Below are 19,311 nucleotides of genomic sequence, written 5' to 3'. Positions count from 1 at the left end.
AAGCTAACCGCCGTCCCTTGTTTCTGAAGCTAATGCGCGACCAGTTATCTATACATCACACTTCACTACAGATGAGTAACAGATAACACGTGACGCCAACAGGCGACGCCAACCGATACCTATAAGACAAACTTGAATAATTACACAGACGGAAACGGAAGACAGCAAAATAATTGCTCCAAATTTCAAAATCAGACATCAGAAATGGTGAAAGAAAATAGGCACAGTGTAAGCTATATGTGCTGTGTAATTAACCCGCGCACCGACGGGGGTCTGCGCCAACTTAGTACCGACGGGGGGGGGCGGATGACCGCCCCCCCCTGAGATCTCGAGAACGAAGCAAGATACCGACAAGCGGTAAACGGCATCGGATACGCACGGTCAAGATCTACAATTTTTACAAAGGTCATTTTCAGGTCAGGTCAAAGATGACGTCACAGGGGTCGAAAAAGTCAAAATGGCGGCGCTAAATATGGAGAGAGTTTTTCTCGAATAACTTTCGAATTAGTCAAGATAGGAACAAACTAAGGGCATCATCGTGATCCTCTCGTCAATCCGCATCGAATGGTATATATGTTGACCTCGAAAGGTCAAGGTCAAAGGTTGACCTCAGGTCACGTGACCTCGAGGTCATCATGTATATCATTCGATGCGTCTTGACGAGCTGAACACAATGAGACCATACACGCGTCTGTATCTTGTTCCTGTACGGAGTTATTGGCCAAAAACCTTTGGTGACCTTTGATGACGTCACATGACCTCACAGCTGCCCAACAGCAAAACAGACCTCAAGGTAGTGAAGGTTGATCGTATATGAAGTCATGTATGGTATATGGGGCCATTCCGACCCGTTTTAGTAGTAAAAACAGGGAGTTGATTTTTCCCCCATTGACTTATAATGGGGAGGTCACGAAATTGACCTGACCTTAGGTCACCGATATCAAAATTCCGAGATATACAAATTGTAGCTACTAATGACCTAATAACATCCTGCGACTTTCAAAGGCCTCCGACATCTACTGTAGCTCTGGCACGGTGACAAAGTTGCAAAAAAGTGACTTGAGGTTGGGTCATTCAAAGTGACCTGGTGACCTGACCTTGAAAGGTAGGAGGTTCAAACTTGCACACCATGTGTAAAATTGATAAGGGAATAGTCATACCAAATTTCGCGGCGCTACGCGCCGCGGTTTTCCCGCTATTTGCGAAAAACCTCAGGGGGGGGCGGATATCCGCCCCCCCCCGTCGGTGCGCGGGTTAAATCTCCGTCTAGACAGGCAATCCAGAAACAATACGCTAAGAAGCGGTTCACGCCGAAAATACGCAATTTGAAGTTCCACAACAAAGTCGGTGTGATTGAAGCGTGCAACATTCACAGTAATACAGAGGTATGTAAATGTCCCCTAATCATTCACACAAATGCCATAAAACCTGAACTATACTACAGCGGTTTGAAACCATGCCAATCACGGAACTTGAAATGGAACTAACACACCGTTTGGACGCGTCCTAGGACGACCTTTGCCGCCAAAGAGCCAGAGCAAACTGTGGTGTCCAGTCCACGTAAAACGGTTCATAAGCGTCATCACATTTTGTAGTATGCATATGAAAGCCCAGGCAAAAGACGCGAACTGTGAGCAGGGCTGAGCCTCAGCTAAGCCGCAGAGGTGAATGGCAACGGTCTGAAACAGTGACATTCGAAAAGCTCTCCAATATTGGCCCAGGACCAGACAGCAGACAAAACTTAACAGAAACCCTAAAATAGTAGTTTGTTGTGAGTTGTGGCATGTTCTCAGGTGAGACTGGCTCATTATGCATACTGTGCCCATAAGAGATCAGGTGACTGACTTACAGAATCTGCTATCCACAACTGCGGTGAATCACGGCGTAGCCCGCCAGGCCCGCTCGAGTTTCGCAACAATCGTGTGCGACAGAGACGATGAGTGACTAACAGAAACTACCTACGTAGGTACGAGTTCGGCCGGTACAAGGTCGAACTCCGTAACAACGAGCGTGGCAGCTGAGCACCAGCGCGCAGAACCCTGTGCTACCCACCCTCTTACACGACGTCGAACGCCGTCTTACCAACTAACTACACACTACTAGTTCACACCACCACTACTCGCCCAGCCGAAGAACTGGCCTGGTCATGGGACGCACGCTCGCAATGGGCACCGACATGCCGTTTCAGTCCACTCAGACCAGCGTCTGAATTCTGCAGACTATGTAGACCAGCCCGCCACGGTTGTGCCGAGGTGGGGCCAAGCCAGGGCGGTTATCAGTCCAAGCACAGCTCACAAAGGGCAAGACATCTCGCAGCGGCAAAGCTGATTTCCACCTAGAACATTTCTCCTAATGTTTTCCATACGCTTTGTGACAGTCTCATTTCGGTCAGTGTTATAATGCGACCACGTTTGGTGATCACTCACACAGCGTCCGTTACTTTGGCTGTTGTGTGCCGTAAAAGAGCACATCCTCAGTTCACATTCCACTGCCCGTAGAACTCCACACGGACTCTGCCAGAGACTACTTGATTTACCGAGCCTCCTCTCTGATGTTCCACTCCAGTTTGTCACGCCCTCTCCACCCTGCCGGTCTCCGGGTCCCAGCGGCGCGTGCGACTCACACTCCGCGCGCTGACCACGGCACTCCGTCTGCCGGACCGGCCGGGGCGCGTCGGTCCGGCGCCGGCCGGGCTCAGAGCGGCGCCGGCTCGCCGTCCGCGGCCGGACGGCGCAGAGCCTCGCTCTGAACATCATCCAGCTCGAGATCGTCGGGCTTCTGCGGCGGCGGCGGCCGGCACGTCTCGTACAGCTGGACCAGATTCGGGTATAGCGAGTAGAGTGTTGTGCAGATGCCCAGGATGTTCTTCATGAGGAACAGCGAGATGTCGCCGCCGAGGGACACCCAGAGCTTGATGCGGATCACCATGTAGGAACCGTTGATGAGGAACAGGTGCAGCAGCTTGTAGACTAGCATGACGAATGGTGATCCGGTTTCTAGGCCAAAGTCCGTGAGGCTCAGCTTGTACAGCGTCAGCGTCGGCAGTATGAAGTTGACGGCGGAGAGCGCCAGCACCGTGTTCTCCAGGGTGAAGGTCATCACGATGTGGCTGTCGGAGAGGATCAGCAGGCTGAGGAACTGCACCGAGTCCATGATCTCGTAGGCGGTGGAGCCGCACAGCAGGCGGATGTAGGTGTTGCGCGCAGAGGTCGGCTCGGCGTCGTGGTGGCCCTCCACGAGCAGCATGAACACGGCGCTCGACGAGGCGATGGCGATCTTGAGCAGCTGCGGCCCCCACCGGTCGGTCGGCTGCAGCGTGTTGGGGATCTCCGAGGTGAAGATCACCACCACTTTGGCCACCACCACCGTGGCGTACACGACCCACGACACGTAGCTCAGCGGCAGGATGCCCAGCTTGGACCGCGGGTAGTGCGGGATCAGCCGTTTTGGTGAGTACGGGAACTGGCCGGCGCGGTCGCGGCGCTTATAGTGCAGGTACCGGTGCGCGATCGCCAGGGAGCCAATGAACAGAAAAAGGATGACAAAGTCTGCTGCAAACCAAAAGTAGGCCTTGAGAGAGTCTTTGGCCTGTGAGATAATGTAGTAGTTGAGCACACATGATTGGAAGATATGGACCAGCACCAAGCAGATTCCAATGATGAGGTGCAGCACCAGCTGTGCAGAACACTTCTTCAAGTGCCAACCCATCTCTTCGGGCCTAGAATAGAAAAACTACTTCAGATCTCAAGAGTTACAACTCATGTGAAGAGCATTGAAGTAGGTATATCCAGTATCCACACAGTGAATATGAAATGACTTTCTGTAAATGTCAAAATCATAATAATGTATCCAGATATCCCAAGTAATGTCCAAAGTAATAATCCAAAATAATGTAAGCCAGCCAGCAGAGCAAAACTAAACCCGCGCCCAACTGGCGGGGGGGGGGGGGCGCTATTCATAGCCCCCTTCTCGTTTTTCTGCAATAACTTCCAAACCGCTTAACGTATCGACGCCAAACTTCAAGTACCTTCGGCTGCATCAATTTGACACTTTGTGCAAGATATGAACTCTGTAGCTACCATAGGATGGCCTGAAATGACGTCAGAGTGACGTCATGTTCGGCCGATTTCGACGCAAAACATTGAACAACGGCAATCGCTCCCAAGAGCTCAGTTTTTAAACTAGATCCAATTTCTTTGCATGAGAGGACTCATAATAGACTGTGCTATCAAACTGCTGTCTCGGATTTTCAAAATTTCAAAAATTTCGAAAATTGTATATAATAAAATTCGCAATTTATATTTCTATATTTTTAAAAAGTTTTGACTTTTAGAAAAAAAAAAACGGAATATATGTGATGGAGCACATGCTTATGACTTACTCTAGAAAGTTTTAGCCAAATATCTTCAAAAATGGCCAAGTTATACGCATTATAGCAAAAAATTCACAATTATAAATTTTCAAATCAATTTTTTTTTTCAGCCTACGCATTTCACATCGTATACTAATATAAATAGCACCATCGTGTTCCTGAGCTGAAACTGCATCCGATACACATTTTTTGTTGCAAAATTTTAACTTTAAAATTTGACCTTTTTTGACCTGAAAGTAGCCTGACCTAAGCTAAATTCAACTCAAAATGATCTCGAATGACAAACGATATCTAATTCGATATCTATGACCTAAATGGACCATAAAACATGTGTCACGTGACCGAGACATGCAGATATAATATTTCTGTGACCTGTGATGACCTGACCATGACCTGAAAATCAAAGTACAAGTTTGTTACCCTCAGGGTACCTATCTAAAGCATCTGTTCACGAGTGTGTCAACCAAAAACGAGCCTGATCTGACTCGTAAGACGGCGGCCAGAGCCCAAAATGTGAACAAGCCAAACATCGATAATTTTTACTTTGACCTGACCTGTGACGTCATCGGTGACCTTGAGGTCAATGAAATTAGGTTTCGTTCGACAGTTTTTCCGGGGTTATCAGACGCCATTTGAATTTTGACGATCGGCCCAGTAGTTTCGGAGTTCGGGGGGGGGGGGGAGCATGAACTATGAAGAGCTCCCCTAGGGTGCGTTATACAGTATACACAGACCCCAGTGCAGTGGAGCGGGGGTTAACTCATCAGTGGGTAGTCAAAAGCCTGCCAGCCATTCAGGCTGTAGCAACCTGCAGTTCCTTCAGTAGTCATAATAAAATTGAGCTTGAAACCCCAATGAAGCTCAACATTTACAAGCGCAATTGAATAAATGCAAAAATTACTGCACTAGTCAAAACTTTCACCTCATGCAAGCTGCAGTCTTTTTAAAATGCAACATCATCAGGCAGTAACACAAGGAACCAGGGCCACCAATTGAGAAAAATACAAACTTCAAAAGCGATCAAAAAGCCCAACTAAAAAAGATCAACCCATGCAGAGGTATTTCCAAAGATCTTGGGGAATGGTCATTGGTACATAATAAGATTCTATTGTCTACACTACAATAGGTACCTCAGCACAACTTTTAACAGATATTTCAAACACTTCTAGTACAGATGCCATAATATTCAAAGGCTTAACCTTGTTGTAATTCAGAAAGAATGCCTACTGTCCCACTTCCTAGCTTTTGATGCAGAATGATGCAGCATTAAACACATACATTTTCATATTAACTTTGTTTGATGATAATTTCTTGTCAGACTGCATGCTGAAGGTTGATAGTAGCTTGAAACTCAGTTGCCATGAGCTAGAAGCACCTATCTTGTCAAACCTTAATATTGAGTTTTTCATAGGTACAGTCACCAGCACTTGCTACTAATCACCTCGTTTTTGTTCAGTAGTTTGAAGACCGATCAATTCTCAGTCGCGCAAGATACGTCAAACGATCCGTTTGGTCCTCCGATTTTCGAATATCTAACTTGTTTTTGTATATTCGAAGCATTTTGGGATGGAGAGCCAAAAAAACCTCTTTTCTGCCCTAAAGTGTGCCCCAAGAGGTCGTAGAACCTAGCCCCGCCTCTGATCCACAGACCACTAGTGCCATCTCTTGTCAGCCGAACAAGCCGCAGAAGTAAATAATGTCACGTGACCTTTGCACACGCTACAATTACTACGCAGCTGTAGTGGGGGAAGCGGGGCGGAGGCGTGGAGGGGGACGCGATCGGTCGGCTGGGGTCAGGTCGCCGACGTCAGAGGTCATCCGCCGGAGGGTGTTTGAGCGGTTGGGCCGTGTGGGCTGGGGCCTGCGGAGTGGAGAGCGCCTGGACCTGTCTGGAAACAAGCCCTACAGCGCTGTGACAGTCGAGAATATTGTGAGGAAAGAGAGAGAGGGAGAGGGAGAGGGAGAGAGAGAGGAGAGAGAGAAAGAGAGGAGAGAGAGGGAGAGAGAGAAAGAGAGAGAAAGAGAGAGATAGAGAGAGAGATAGAGGGAGAGAGGGAGAGAGCAAGAGAGAGAGAGAGAGCGCGGGAGAGAGCGAGAGCGAGAGAGCGAGAAAGAGAGAGAGAGAGGGCGAGAGAGAGCGAGAGAGAGCAAGAGAGCGAGAGAGAGCAAGAGAGAGGGCGAGAGATAGCGCGAGAGAGAGCCCCAGTAAACATGACGACGTCGGCCCGACGTCGGGCCGAGGCTCGGCCCGACGTCGGTCCAGCGTCGGTTCAACCTCGGCCCGACATCGGCTGGACGTCGGATATGCCCGCATGTTCCGACGTCCAGCCGAAGTTCAGCCGACGTCGAGCCGACGTCGGGCCGAGATCGTTTGCCGAGGTTGACGAGATCGTTTGTCGTTGGACCGACGGGGCCGACGTCGGCATGCTTATTGGGACACAGGCACGTACCCAGGATTTCGCCCAGGAGGGGGCCACCTGCTTTCGAAGGGGCCCCCCAGGTCACCCGGGGGCCCCCGGGACTTGGGAGTCATGCAGAACCTTTCGATGGTGGGGAGGGGGGGGGGGAGCATAGTGGGTCCGGTCTCTCCTGCAGACGTAGGTGAGAAAACGCCACGTGTGTGGGAAAACGCAATTCAGTTCTTTACAACCTAATGTAGCATTTGGTTGTGATTGCTCGCGTTCAACTTCATCAAAGTCAATTAAAACGGTCTCTGTAACGGTCTTAAGCCTTCAGAAAATGTGGAAAATTGGAAAGTAAAAATATTTTTGCTTGAGGAGTGTGCATGAAACTCACGGCATTTTATGTGCGAGAGCCTCAATTACCGAACACCCTCCAATAGGGTTGGGACCTATCTGCATGCTCTGTATGTTTTGGTAAAATAAAAAAGCTCAGAATTTTTAATGATTTAATTTAAAATCACTTTGTTAAAAAAATGCCTAGTTAGTTCAGAAATTAATTATTTGTGGCTGAAAACAACTTGCTTCTGATTGGTCGGGCTAATCATGACGTCACATGTAGGTATATAACTGTCTGTATATTTGGCGCAGTTGAGACATACATTTTCTATGTATTTTCCTATGGTAAATCGGAGTGATTGGTCGTGTTTTCAGTGTCTCTTTATTTTGCGCTGGTATTGCGTGGCTAAGAAGTTTTATCAAGAATGGCATAAACTTAAATGTTCCTTTAATAATGGAGCTTCAATATCTGTGAGTTTTATTGGCAAGCGAAAACTGATTTCGCTGTTATTTTATCTGGAAATTACTCATTTTTTTAGGTCAATATTCAAAATATTTTACGGGAACAAGTTGGCACTTTTCTTGATTTTTGCACTCAAATCGCGTGCGATTCAACTGTATTGGAACTTGCAAAGAAGCTTGGTGATTAATTAACTGTGTTGTTATGGCACTGTTTGCAAAGCATGGATAATGAAACTCTGCCAAAGACTTAGCTACATAGCAATGCCTCAAGTAATACGCAGGAGGGACAGAATTCAGAGTCCGATCGAGAAGAATCGGTGCAAATGCTACGAAGACCAGGCAGCTCTGATACAATAGCTAGTCGTCTCACTACTCTCACTCCATTAGACCAGCTGATTCCTGACAGCACCGACTCGGATGCAAAGATGGAGCTCATCTTCCAAGCCAGAAACCAGTTCTTTGATGGAAGATGTGATGCTGCCTCTGTCTCTGCTTTGTTGGCCACTTTGGACGGGGCGGAGCTCCGCTCCTTGCGTGAGCGGTTATTCGCCTGTCATCCAGAAATAGTTCCTTCGTTTGCTGGCCGTTCCCTGATTAGGTGCAATACGGGGAGCTGTAATCAGGGATTAGGGAAGTAACTTTCCATATGAAAGGGGTGCAGGTGCACCCCCGTCCCCCATCCACTAGAAGTGCACCCCCATAGGCTAAGCGGCGCCCCACACGCCGCCCCACACGATTAGCTCTAGAGCAGATGGCGAGGGTGATTTCTCGGCTACATTCCATCTCGGCGTCGTGATGCTTGTGGGCTTGGAAAGCGTCCAGTCGTATGTAGGGTAGTGTAGGGGTAGGGTTGAGTTCAATAAGGTCCTTACATTTGAAAGGTTTGAACAACCCGCAATCAGCACAACATACCACAAGTTAAATAAAAAACTACCAAACTCCGCCCAACTAATATTAATAAACATTACAGCCAAACTAATGGCCTAAATAAAAATATATCTCAAATCCTAACAGTTATCGCGGGTGATGGCGACATGAGTTGCTATTATCCAAAACAGATGCAAATAAACATGTTTGTATGTCCTATGTATGTTTGTTTTAAAAACGTTGCAGCGGCGCTGGGAACTGCAGTCTTAGATCTGGGTATGTTTGGCATCTGCAACTCTTCATATACACATTAACCCTATTTCGGACGGGGAGACCTTTCAGGATTTTCTTGTACAATTGCCAAACGCCGCGAGACATTCAGCTCATATTTGGTGACTTTTCCTAAATGCTCATTGCGCATATCTCAGCAAAAAAAAAAAAAAAAAAATGCCGGGTCAGGTCAGGTCAGGTAACCAGAACGGGTTTGTTGACCCCACCTCAGAAAAGTTTGCAAACACGTCAGAGCTTGAGTTTTTCACGAAGTTATTTCCTCTCATCAAGTCTTCAAAACAGTACCTGCAGTATGTGTCGTTTGTATATCTCAGAATTTTTGATCTGTGACCTGAGGTTAGGTCAGAGTCGTGACCTTTACATTGCAAGCCTATGGAAAAGTATTGAAATGCGACCTGCACCTCGAGTAAACGAGTCAAAACCACCCAATTCTTTAAGAATTATGACAAATTATCTTATCTGTAATGATCCAGGTGCCATTTACTGACAGGGACACCGGAGAGGGTTATCTGAGCCGAGATCATGTGAGGTGATATCTACCATACATCAATGCTGCAATACTTACAATATTGACAATGCTTTTGCTTACAACACTTACAATACTTACGGTGAGACCAGCAAGCACTCTGCCGTTACAGTTCTAACTTCTGTTTCGAAAAACGACGTTACACACATTCGCTGCCAGCATAACATGTATTGTTTGACAGTAACAAAATACAATTGACATCTGAACCCCAAACGGACCCCCATCTATCCCAAATTTTATAACCCTGACCGGTCAGGGGGCGAATGGAGGTCATTTCCTGGGCATTACACTCAGCCCTTGCACAAAATATCTCACCTCACAGTGATCATTACAACAATAGCACCGACTTGATAGTGGATTTCAAAGTACTTGCATCAGCTCTTCCTGCTATTGCAGACGATCATCTCCTCAGGGTAATGTTGTTCGGGACATGAACGAAGATCGTTTTCGGAGTTTCATAAGTGCTACTGCAACAGCCTGGCACAAAACAGGACTTGTACGCTCTTCTCTGCACTTTGCCCTTCAGTAGGTATATCACAAAAGAATTGTTTAGAATCCATCTTACGCTTCTTTCACAGTCTCCCTTGCCACCGTGGGGCGTAGATAGATTGCTGTTGCTGGTAAGTTAAGGCACGGTAGATAGAAATTACCTCGGTTCTCAACGCCTTAAGTTATTTTCATAAAAAAGAACAAATGAATGATCAATAAGATGACAGGAATGTAAACATTTTAATCGTAAAGTAGTCCAAATATTGGAATGAGCTTTTGCTTTTCAGCATCCTCTGATTCATCATCTTTATCATTTGAAAATTCGAGGTACATAAAATGTTTATCACGCGCTCATGTTAAGTGGGAATATAGTACACGGCAGACACATCAATTTTTGACACTGAACATTTCATCCGTAAATGTTTTAGCATAATTTAAAGTTAAAAACAGCGCGAATGGCAGAGTGAAGCAAACAACATCTTTCACCCATTGATATAACATGTAATCTGTGGTGCGCCAGATGCGCCATTATTTGTCAACCGCAGAAGGTGACATGTGACGTAACAGCATCAAGAGCATCTTTTTTCAAGAACTTTTCCAAACAAGTTTCCTATCTTTCTTCCCCCATTTCTCTCAGCTTATTGATTTTATGAGGCAATGGTATGCACCATAAATTCTGTGAAAATAGTTTGATCATTTTCATGCATTCTTAAAAAATCGAGTTCCCAACCCCATTCCCGATAATAGGTATATAATATAATAATAATATAAAGCTGGTCTTTATGTCTGGGACGTGTGCGTTTCATTCAGCACCGGTCTTTTATCCCCACCAGATCCCTCACGTGAGTGAGAAAACGCAATTCAGTTCTTTACAACCTAATGTAGCATTTGGTTGTGATTTCTCGCGTTCAACTTCATCAAAGTCAATTAACCCTCGCATGTGTGCGGCGTTTGCCAGCTTCTAATGTGTAAGGGGGGGTCGGTTGGACCCCCCTTGCCGTTTGGCCCCTGATCGAGCTAGAGCTTCGCGGAAAAAACGAGCGTGTTGCCCGTGACGAGAGGAAGCCGATGATACCCAATTTTAAGGTCCTAGGTCATTGGTTGACCTTCCAGGTCAGGTCAATTACCCAAAGTCGGGAAAATCGGGACCTGTTAAAAAGTCGTAAAGTGTGGCTGCTAAGGGGTTTTTCGAGGTGCTGATCACGAATATCGTGTTAGTTTTGATCACAGATGATGTCTTTAAGCATTTAGACCAGCTCGGGTCAGGTCAGGTCAGGTCAACCAGTAGGCGTCGTGACGGGTATTCGTAGTACGTGTCAACCGCCTCTGACAGCTTCGTAACATGTTACGAAGTCACCAAATGTTCAAATGGTTGCTAAAATTCAGCTCCAAAAACTAGCCTAGAAACATGTAAAACTCGAAAAAGTGAACCGAGGTCACCAAAGGTCAATGACCTGACCTGACCTTCATGTAACCTTTACATCCACCCTAATGCATGTGAGCAGCATCAGCTCACATGTTTGAAAGCTTGAAACCACGAAAAGCTTGCAAACGCGCGGCTAATGCGAGCCGACATACGCGGAATCGCGATTCCGGCCAAACATGGTCTCGGAGAAGAGGTCACAGGTCAAAGGTCATTGGGGTCAGGGTAATGAAATTTTCAGGGTAGGTGTAAAATTGATTAATGCAAGTGTAATGAAAGTTTTGTCGCGATCGGCCGCTTTTTACGCGAGTTATTATGGGACAACGCGCCAAAAATATCAACCGGCGGCGGGATTCGAGCCCCCCAGTCGCCGACGTCGGCATGTTTACTGGGACAACACGCCAAAAGCATCAGCCGGCGATGGGATTCGAACCCCGTGTAATTCGAACGCGAGTTTAGTGCGCTAACCACTACACCACGCAGCCAGCTAACGACTTTGGTTTGTTTTGTTGGGTTATGCCCTTTCGGTCTGACAAGACCATTTCAGAGCCGGAAGGATCATAGGATGGAGACATTGGTCTTCTTGGCGAGCACCCTGGGTCCAGTTCATATAGAGTCCCTGGTCCCATTGCTGTTACGTGACACTTTTTGGAAAGGGCGACCCCACAATGGATTCATATAGCCACTCTTACACACCTGCACCAACGTTTCCCAAAGTGTCCCTTTGATAAGTGGCACTTTGGCAAAGTGACACTTGCCGACTGGCCTTTCTATATGAACTGGGCCCGGCCCTGGTGAGTTGCCGGGGCTGAGCCTGACCAAAGGATAGGCCGAGCAGCCCCCAAGCACTCACCGCACCCGGCTACGGGCGAGCTCGGCTTACGGGCAATCCCAAATGGGATAAAGTTTCCCGTCCAGTCCGGATCAGGGGGTTGCGGCGTGGAGGAAGATTTGAGTTTCCTGAGGATATTTTGAATACAGAAGCTCTTTATGAAACATGAAACATGTATTTTATATTATTTCAACGGTCAAAATAGCGGCCGATGTCGGTCCGACGTCGCCCCGACGTCGGCCCGACGTCGGCTGGACCTCAGCAATTGATTTCGGTCCGACGTCGGCCCGACGTCGGCTGGACCTCGGCTGGACGTCGGAACATGCGGGCATATCCGACATCCAGCCGACGTCGTGCCGAGGTTGGACCGACGTCGGGCCGACGTCGGCATGCTGATGCCGAGTTGCCGACGTCACCCCGACGTCGGCCGACGTCGGGCCGACGTCGGCATGTTTACTGGGGCGCGAGAGAGCGCGAGAGAGAGAGAGAGAGAGCGAGAGAGAGCGAGAGCGAGAGCGAGAGCGAGAGCGAGAGCGAGAGCGAGAGCGAGAGCGAGAGCGAGAGCGAGAGCGAGAGCGAGAGCGAGAGCGAGAGCGAGAGCGAGAGCGAGAGCGAGAGAGAGAGAGAGAGAGAGAGAGAGAGAGAGAGAGAGAGAGAGAGAGAGAGAGAGAGAGAGAGAGAGAGAGAGAGAGAGAGAGAGAGAGAGAGAGAGAGAGAGAGAGAGAGAGAGAGAGAGAGAGAGAGAGAGAGAGAGAGAGAGAGAGAGAGAGAGAGAGAGAGAGAGAGAGAGAGAGAGAGCTAAGAAAGACTGGAGGGAAGGGATAAGGACGGAAGGAGAGAAAAGAGAGACAGAAAAGGAAAAACCAGAGAGGGTAAAATGAGATAGAGGGCAATGGGCAAATCAGTGAGAGGGAGCGAGAGAGAGGAAATATTTAGTTGTGTCAGCTTGTTTCACATGTAAAACGTAAATTTGCTTTTCATCATTACAGCTTCGGATTTGAAATTAAATCTTAGCATCCTTATGATAAACCCACGTTGACGGGATGCAGTAGCGGCGGAACACCTTCAATTAGGGGAGGGGGGCACTGCCCTGCCGACTTTTGGTCCTATTATTTCCATGCAACGCTCATAGGGCTAATGTTGAAATGCAAAAATCAAAGGGGGCACGGTGCCCCGGTGCCCTTCCCGTTCCGCCGCCTAAGACAGGATGGGGACGCTTTTATGGTCGTCGTTGGGAGCTCGGCACTAATGGGGGTCTTGGGATGATGTTGAAGGTTTCGCAAATGTTTCATAAAAGAGATGCTATTTTTGCACAACCTATTTAACATTTTTTTTAAGTTTGCTGTGAAAATGTTAGGCCCAGTTCATTCAAAATCAGGTCCACGACTCCACAGCTTACGACAGGAGCTAGCTAGCATAACAATTAACCCGCGCCGTGTTGGTGGCATGAACTTTCCGTCGAGTGCTGGGGGCGGGGGGCGTTTCACGCCCCTCCGTCTAACTCGGCTCCTGGGCCACGTAGCGACACGCGGTAAGCGGCAATCGAAAGGGCGTCAAAAATAAGGAGGAAAACACTCGTTCATTTTAAGGTCCGAGTAAAGGTCAGGTCACCAGGATTCATCAAAGGTCAAATTTTGTTGATTCAACGATTTTGAACACCCGACGGATAACTTGGGAACCAATAGAGCTACAGCGCCGCAGAAAAGCGCATTCGGTAGCTCTTTTAACGCTCTTTCGCCAACATGTCCTCAAATTTGACCTCAGATCAACGGTTTAGCCCCCAGAAGGCACCGTTCTGATTGACCTCAAATTTGACCTCGGATCAACGGTGTTTTCACCGCTCTAGCACGTCTCTGTCAAAAGTAAAAAACTGCTGAAGACCTTTTATGTCCTAAAATGACCTCAGCGGCACACACAGGGGTCACAGGTGCGATTTTCCGATTCAGTATGTCATGTTTACCTATGGACCGATGTTTGAGTGGGTGTAGAACGAAATTCGTCCAAAGAGGCGCATTTCAACTTTCTCCCATTGACTTATACCTAATGGAGCAGTCGCAAAATTGACGTGACCTTAGGTCACAGACATACAAAATCCGAGGTATCCATTTTATACACACTATTACCCTAAGCAATCACTGAAAGTTTTAAAGTCCGCTCAGTCGGTGTAGCTACAGCCGACAGCGAGCTTTCGATTTTTTTTTCTGAGGTAAGGTCACTTGACGTTACGGTGTCCTGACCGTCACCGTTTTTTTTTTTATTCGCGAAAAACCTGAGAGGGAAGGGTGTAAAACGCCCACCTCCCCCCCCCCCCCAGCATGGCGCGGGTGGTCGACATAGCGACTCGGACTGAACAAATGCCTTTAACGTTTAAACGGTTGAATGAGGTGAGAGGATTGAGGTAGGCTTGAATCGGATTTTCTTCTGCTTGTCGGTAGTTTAGGTTGAAGTTAATTTCGCGAGCTGTCCATAATCATTTAACAGGGAAAATTCAGCTGCACATCGTTCGGGTCAAAGTAATACCAAACATTCTCAAATTTTGTAGTAAAGAGCCAGTAGTTTACGAATATATTCAAAAAACAAATAGAAAAAGAATAAGCGGACCGGTTTCGTCTATCAAAGACTTCTTCGGCGCTTTTTCAAAAAAAGTATAAGAAAAAAAATAGCACAGTGACAATCGTTTGAAATAAAATTGGATTCAGTAAGAACTAAGAACTTCATTGTCCGAAAACCGCTGACAGTTGATAGCTCAATGACACTTAGAGCCGTGCATAAGGAGGCGTGAAAACATTCTCCTCATCTCGTTCTATTACGAGAGGACCATGTCATGGCGTGAGAAAGGTGTTCTCAAAATAAATGACACTATATGAGTGAATAAATAATCCGCGCCCCTTGGGCTATTGGCGGACCCTACCACCTGATCGGGTGGTGCAGCCGTTTCGCCTTCCACCTGAGATCTCGGAAAGTTACCGACCGATTTTGAACATTCAAAGAGCGTTCGATAGCCCCACCAGGGAACTACCTTGCTACCAGGTTTTGTTGACCTAGGTGCAACCCATGACGTCACAAGTCAGGTCAAAGGTCGCATTTTTTCACCGATTTAGTCTAAGGAATGTGTTACAGTCAGTTAACACATCAAATAAAAGGCATGTAATCGAAAAACATCGATGGATCGCTGGTTGTCTAATACATATGTTGCCTAAAGAGGTCGTTGATGCCAGGTCAGTTCACAGAGGTCAGGTCACTAAGGGTTACAATATGAACCCAATGTATGCTAGGGTCATGTGATACATGTTTTATGGACAATTTTACAATTATAATTAAATGGTGTGGGCTAGACGGCCATTGGGGCCATTTTAGATTGCATTCTGGTGAAGGCCAGGTCAAGGTCAGGTCAAAGAAGGTCAAATTTGAAAGTTGATATGTTGCATAAAAGGGGTATCTATTCGATGCAACTCATCACAGGAAATCCAATGGTGGTCTTTGGCTTGCTCTGTGTGTTCTGTGACGGCTAAAAATTGAATTTGAAAAATTTTACGTAATAAATTTCGAGTAGTTTTTTTTTGGCCATAACTTTGCGAAAAATGGAGGTAACGAGTTTAGGTAAGTTTGGCATATCTAGAGCTGATAGTTCTATAACATAGGTATATTTCAGTTTTAATTTTGAAAGTTGTTGGTATTTTCAGGGTGTTTACTTCTATAGTTTTGATGGTCAAAATCAATTTTTGTTTGGAAATAAGAGTTAGCAGTTTGGTAGCGCTGTTTATTTTACATCTTTTTGATTTTGAATATTTTTCGTTATCTTCAAAACTGTAAGCGTGACAGCTCTTCCCGCTAAACCTTTTATTGGGTCAAAAATGACAGAACATGACATCCCTCTGACGTCATTTGTGACTAACCTTTCATAAGAGCTCTGGAAAAATTTTGTCACAATGTGTAAAAATGATGCCCGGAGGGGTCTTGAAAGTTTGGTGGCGACATTTGCTATACTTTAGGAGATATCGACTGAAAAGGAGAGAGGGGGGCATTTCGCGCCGCCCTTTCCCCCCCCCCCCTCAACGGGGCTTTCAGTTGCTGCTCTCACAGAACTATTGGTAATATTACAACGTAGTGGAATTGCAAGTGGCAATATAAGCTTCCTGCCAGCGCCGGACCAGAGTTTAACCCTATTCCTGGCGGGCTCCGCCGGGACAAGAAACTGGCGGGGGGGGGGGGGCCGATTCGGCCCCCCCTGAGATCTCGAGAACGAAGCAAGATAGCGACAAGCGGTAAACGGCATCGGATACGCACGGTCAAGATCTACAATTTTTACTAAGGTCATTTTCAGGTCAGGTCAAAGATGACGTCACAGGGGTCGAAAAACTCAAAATGGCGGCGCTAGATATAGAGAGAGTTTTTCTCGAATAACTTTCGAATTAGTCAAGATAGGAACAAACTAAGGGCATCATCGTGATCCTCTCGTCAATCCGCATCGAATGATATATATGTTGACCTCGAAAGGTCAAGGTCAAAGGTTGACCTCAGGTCACGTGAGCTCGAGGTCATCATGTATATCATTCGATGCGTCTTGACGAGCTGAACACAATGAGACCATCCACGCGTCTGTATCTTGTTCCTGTACGGAGTTATTGGCCAAAAACCTTTGGTGACCTTTGATGACGTCACATGACCTCACAGCTGCCCAACAGCAAAACAGACCTCAAGGTAGTGAAGGTTGATCGTATATGAAGTCATGTATGGTATATGGGGCCATTCCGACCCGTTTTAGTGGTAAAAACAGGGAGTTGATTTTTCCCCCATTGACTTATAATGGGGAGGTCGCGAAACTGACCTGACCTTAGGTCACCGATATCAAAATTCCGAGATATACAAATTGCACATACTGGTACCCTAACTAAAGCCTGAAGAGAAGAAATTGATCGGTCAAAAACTCTAGCTCTGGCGTGATTGCAAACTTTTCTGAGGTAGGGTCACCAAACCGCCTCTGGTGACCTGACCTGAGGTCAGATCAACTCAAAATTTTCAGACATGTTGCGTAGAAGCCTTTTAGGAAAAGTCAGAAAATTTGAGCTTCCTAGCTCAACGCGTTTGGGAGAAATAACCAAAAAACCTCAGGGGGGGGGCTCCTGAGGCCCCCCCCCCCCCCGCCAGGAATAGGGTTAAACATGCAGGCTGAATTTTAACATTTAAATTTTGAATTTTTAAACAGTTGAGCTTTTTAGAAGTTGCCTATGAACTGTTCAGCTCCTTTTGTGGTCCATCACAGCGGGCTTGTATGTCATTTGTCAACCAAAATCGAATTAAAAACTTTTTATTTGGTCTGGCTACCTCGCCATTCGCCAACTTCTTAACTGGATCGTTTAGTAGCTTTTGATTGGGCACTGCCCACGTTTTCTGTCTAGCTTTTCATGTCATAGACACTGTCTATGACACGAGAAGAGGCTGCTGACATCGTTTGCCGCGGTTGGATAATACCAATCCACGTCCCAGTGGCTGCTCGATCGCACTTTCCCTGGCCCACCTCTCCCACCAGGCTAGACTTTGCCCGGCACAGCCGTCGCCTCGGTGCCTTGGGCGGTGACCCGTTCAAAGGGGCTCACAATTCGTATGGTGCCGTGGCTCTCAAACCAATACAGAACAGTGAAACGCAAAGGCTCACTTTCCATATAAGGCGAACGGCTGATTCTGGCGCCGGGGCTTCATTCATGTTAAGGCGCCCAATCACAGCGCCGCATTTCAGTTAGTGTCGGGTGCAAAAGCTACTATGCTCCGCCCCTCCATCACGTGACCCTGCCCTCACGTGGCCTCAGTCACGTGGTGTTTCCACTTCTTGGCGCATGACGGCGCTAGTCTCGCAGGGGCGGTGGTAGCTTGCTCCCCCGCCGTCCGGGGGTGATGGGTAGCAACTGCTGGTGACTGTACCTAGTGTAACAAACTAGATATAAGCACTTAGCAGAGCAGACATAACACAAAGGTTTTCCAACCAAGGAGAGGCACTAGGTACCTATACCAGGAGATGCTTCTTTCTAACAAGACCAAAACAAACCTAACCTAATCCACAAGGGTCATTTCACTCTTTTGCACTCTTTTAAAACTGAAGAAATTCACAAAACAAAATAATGATAAGAAAGAATACATCCTTCTAAGGTAGAAAAGTGAGATCATACATAGATAGGTAATTATGATGCTTTTTACACAAAACAAATGTAAGTTAGTTACACCCAACCTCTCATTGAGTCAGGTAAGGTTATGTGGTATATAAGTAATTTAGGTTGTAGGTTAGGTTCTACATAGATTGGTAGGTTGTAGGTTGGTAGGTTGTAGGTTGGTAGGTTGTAGGTGGGTAGGTTGTAGGTTGGTAGGTTGTAGGTTGGTACGTTGTAGGTTGGTAGCCTGGTAGGCAATTGTAGCTGTAGGCTGGTAGGTTGGGTTTAGGCTTAGGTTTATTCAGATGCGCTGCTGTGGACAAATATGCCTACTTGGTGACCACATCAGAGGGGTGTTCACGGGCACCGCACACTGCTGCGTGCGCTGTGTGCGGTGCGTCCAGCAGGCGTGGGGGTAGGGGATGGGTAGGCGGCTCTGACGTCACGGCTGCGTGCGGTGGACGGTCCGCTGTGTGCGGTGACGGAAGGCTGACGTAGGGACGAAGTGGGCGGAGCATCGAGGCTGTGTGCGGTCTGACCGCACACAGGGCCCGTGAACAGCCCTCAGGTAAAATGCATCAGCATGCTGCATTACTGGGCAATTTTAGTGGCTAAAAACCAAAAATAGCCATGCAATTTCAATTTGCATAGCAATAGTGTGCAGCAAGGAAAATGCCTGGACGCTTATACCTGACCTTGTTCTTTGAAAAATACACAAATATATATCATCTAAAACTTAGACTGAAAGCCTAAAAATAAATGAACATCTCCATCGACCATCACCTACCTGCAAAAATAACCTGGAGACTCTCCGCCACGGTATATAGAGATCTCTCCGCAACTGTTCTATATACCCTGCCGCCAACACCTTATAGGTATCTATATCCTTATAGGTATCAAAATGGTTCTTATAGGTATCTCAATCTTGCCCGACACCACCTCCCGCATTCACGGCCGTAGTGAGTGTCGGCTGTTGTTGTTTGTGCACGTTTCAAGCAAGTTCTAAAAAGACTCGCCAGAAAAGGGTGAGGAATATTGATGACGTCACCAATATAACAAATTGGCATAAATAAAACAAATTTTCTTTGATTAGCCTCTCTTTTGCATGAATATCGTTTCCTATTTGTATTTCAAAAAATGAGTGTGTGAATTTTTCCTAGCGAAAAAT

At 46.9% G+C, this 19,311-nt stretch overlaps 1 protein-coding gene across 1 annotated transcript; it reads right to left on the bottom strand.

Moving 5' to 3' along the window:
- Window positions 1-1,260: 1,260 nt before the first annotated feature.
- LOC122381769 lies at window positions 1,261-19,104 on the bottom strand. The gene is made up of 2 exons (XM_043366370.1): window positions 18,931-19,104; window positions 1,261-3,718 (listed from the first exon to the last, which is right to left on the bottom strand). The coding sequence occupies exon 2, from the start codon at window positions 3,706-3,708 to the stop codon at window positions 2,695-2,697; it is 1,014 nt and encodes a 337-aa protein (XP_043222305.1). The 5' UTR covers window positions 3,709-3,718; window positions 18,931-19,104; the 3' UTR covers window positions 1,261-2,694.
- Window positions 19,105-19,311: the final 207 nt, after the last annotated feature.

The sequence above is a fragment of the Amphibalanus amphitrite genome, unplaced genomic scaffold (genome assembly GCF_019059575.1).
Source record: "Amphibalanus amphitrite isolate SeventyFive unplaced genomic scaffold, NRLGWU_Aamphi_draft 000127F_arrow, whole genome shotgun sequence".
NCBI classification, from domain to species: Eukaryota; Metazoa; Arthropoda; class Thecostraca; order Balanomorpha; family Balanidae; genus Amphibalanus; species Amphibalanus amphitrite.
Note: the sequence above shows the minus strand (reverse complement) of the source record. Positions and strands in the feature narration are given on the sequence as shown.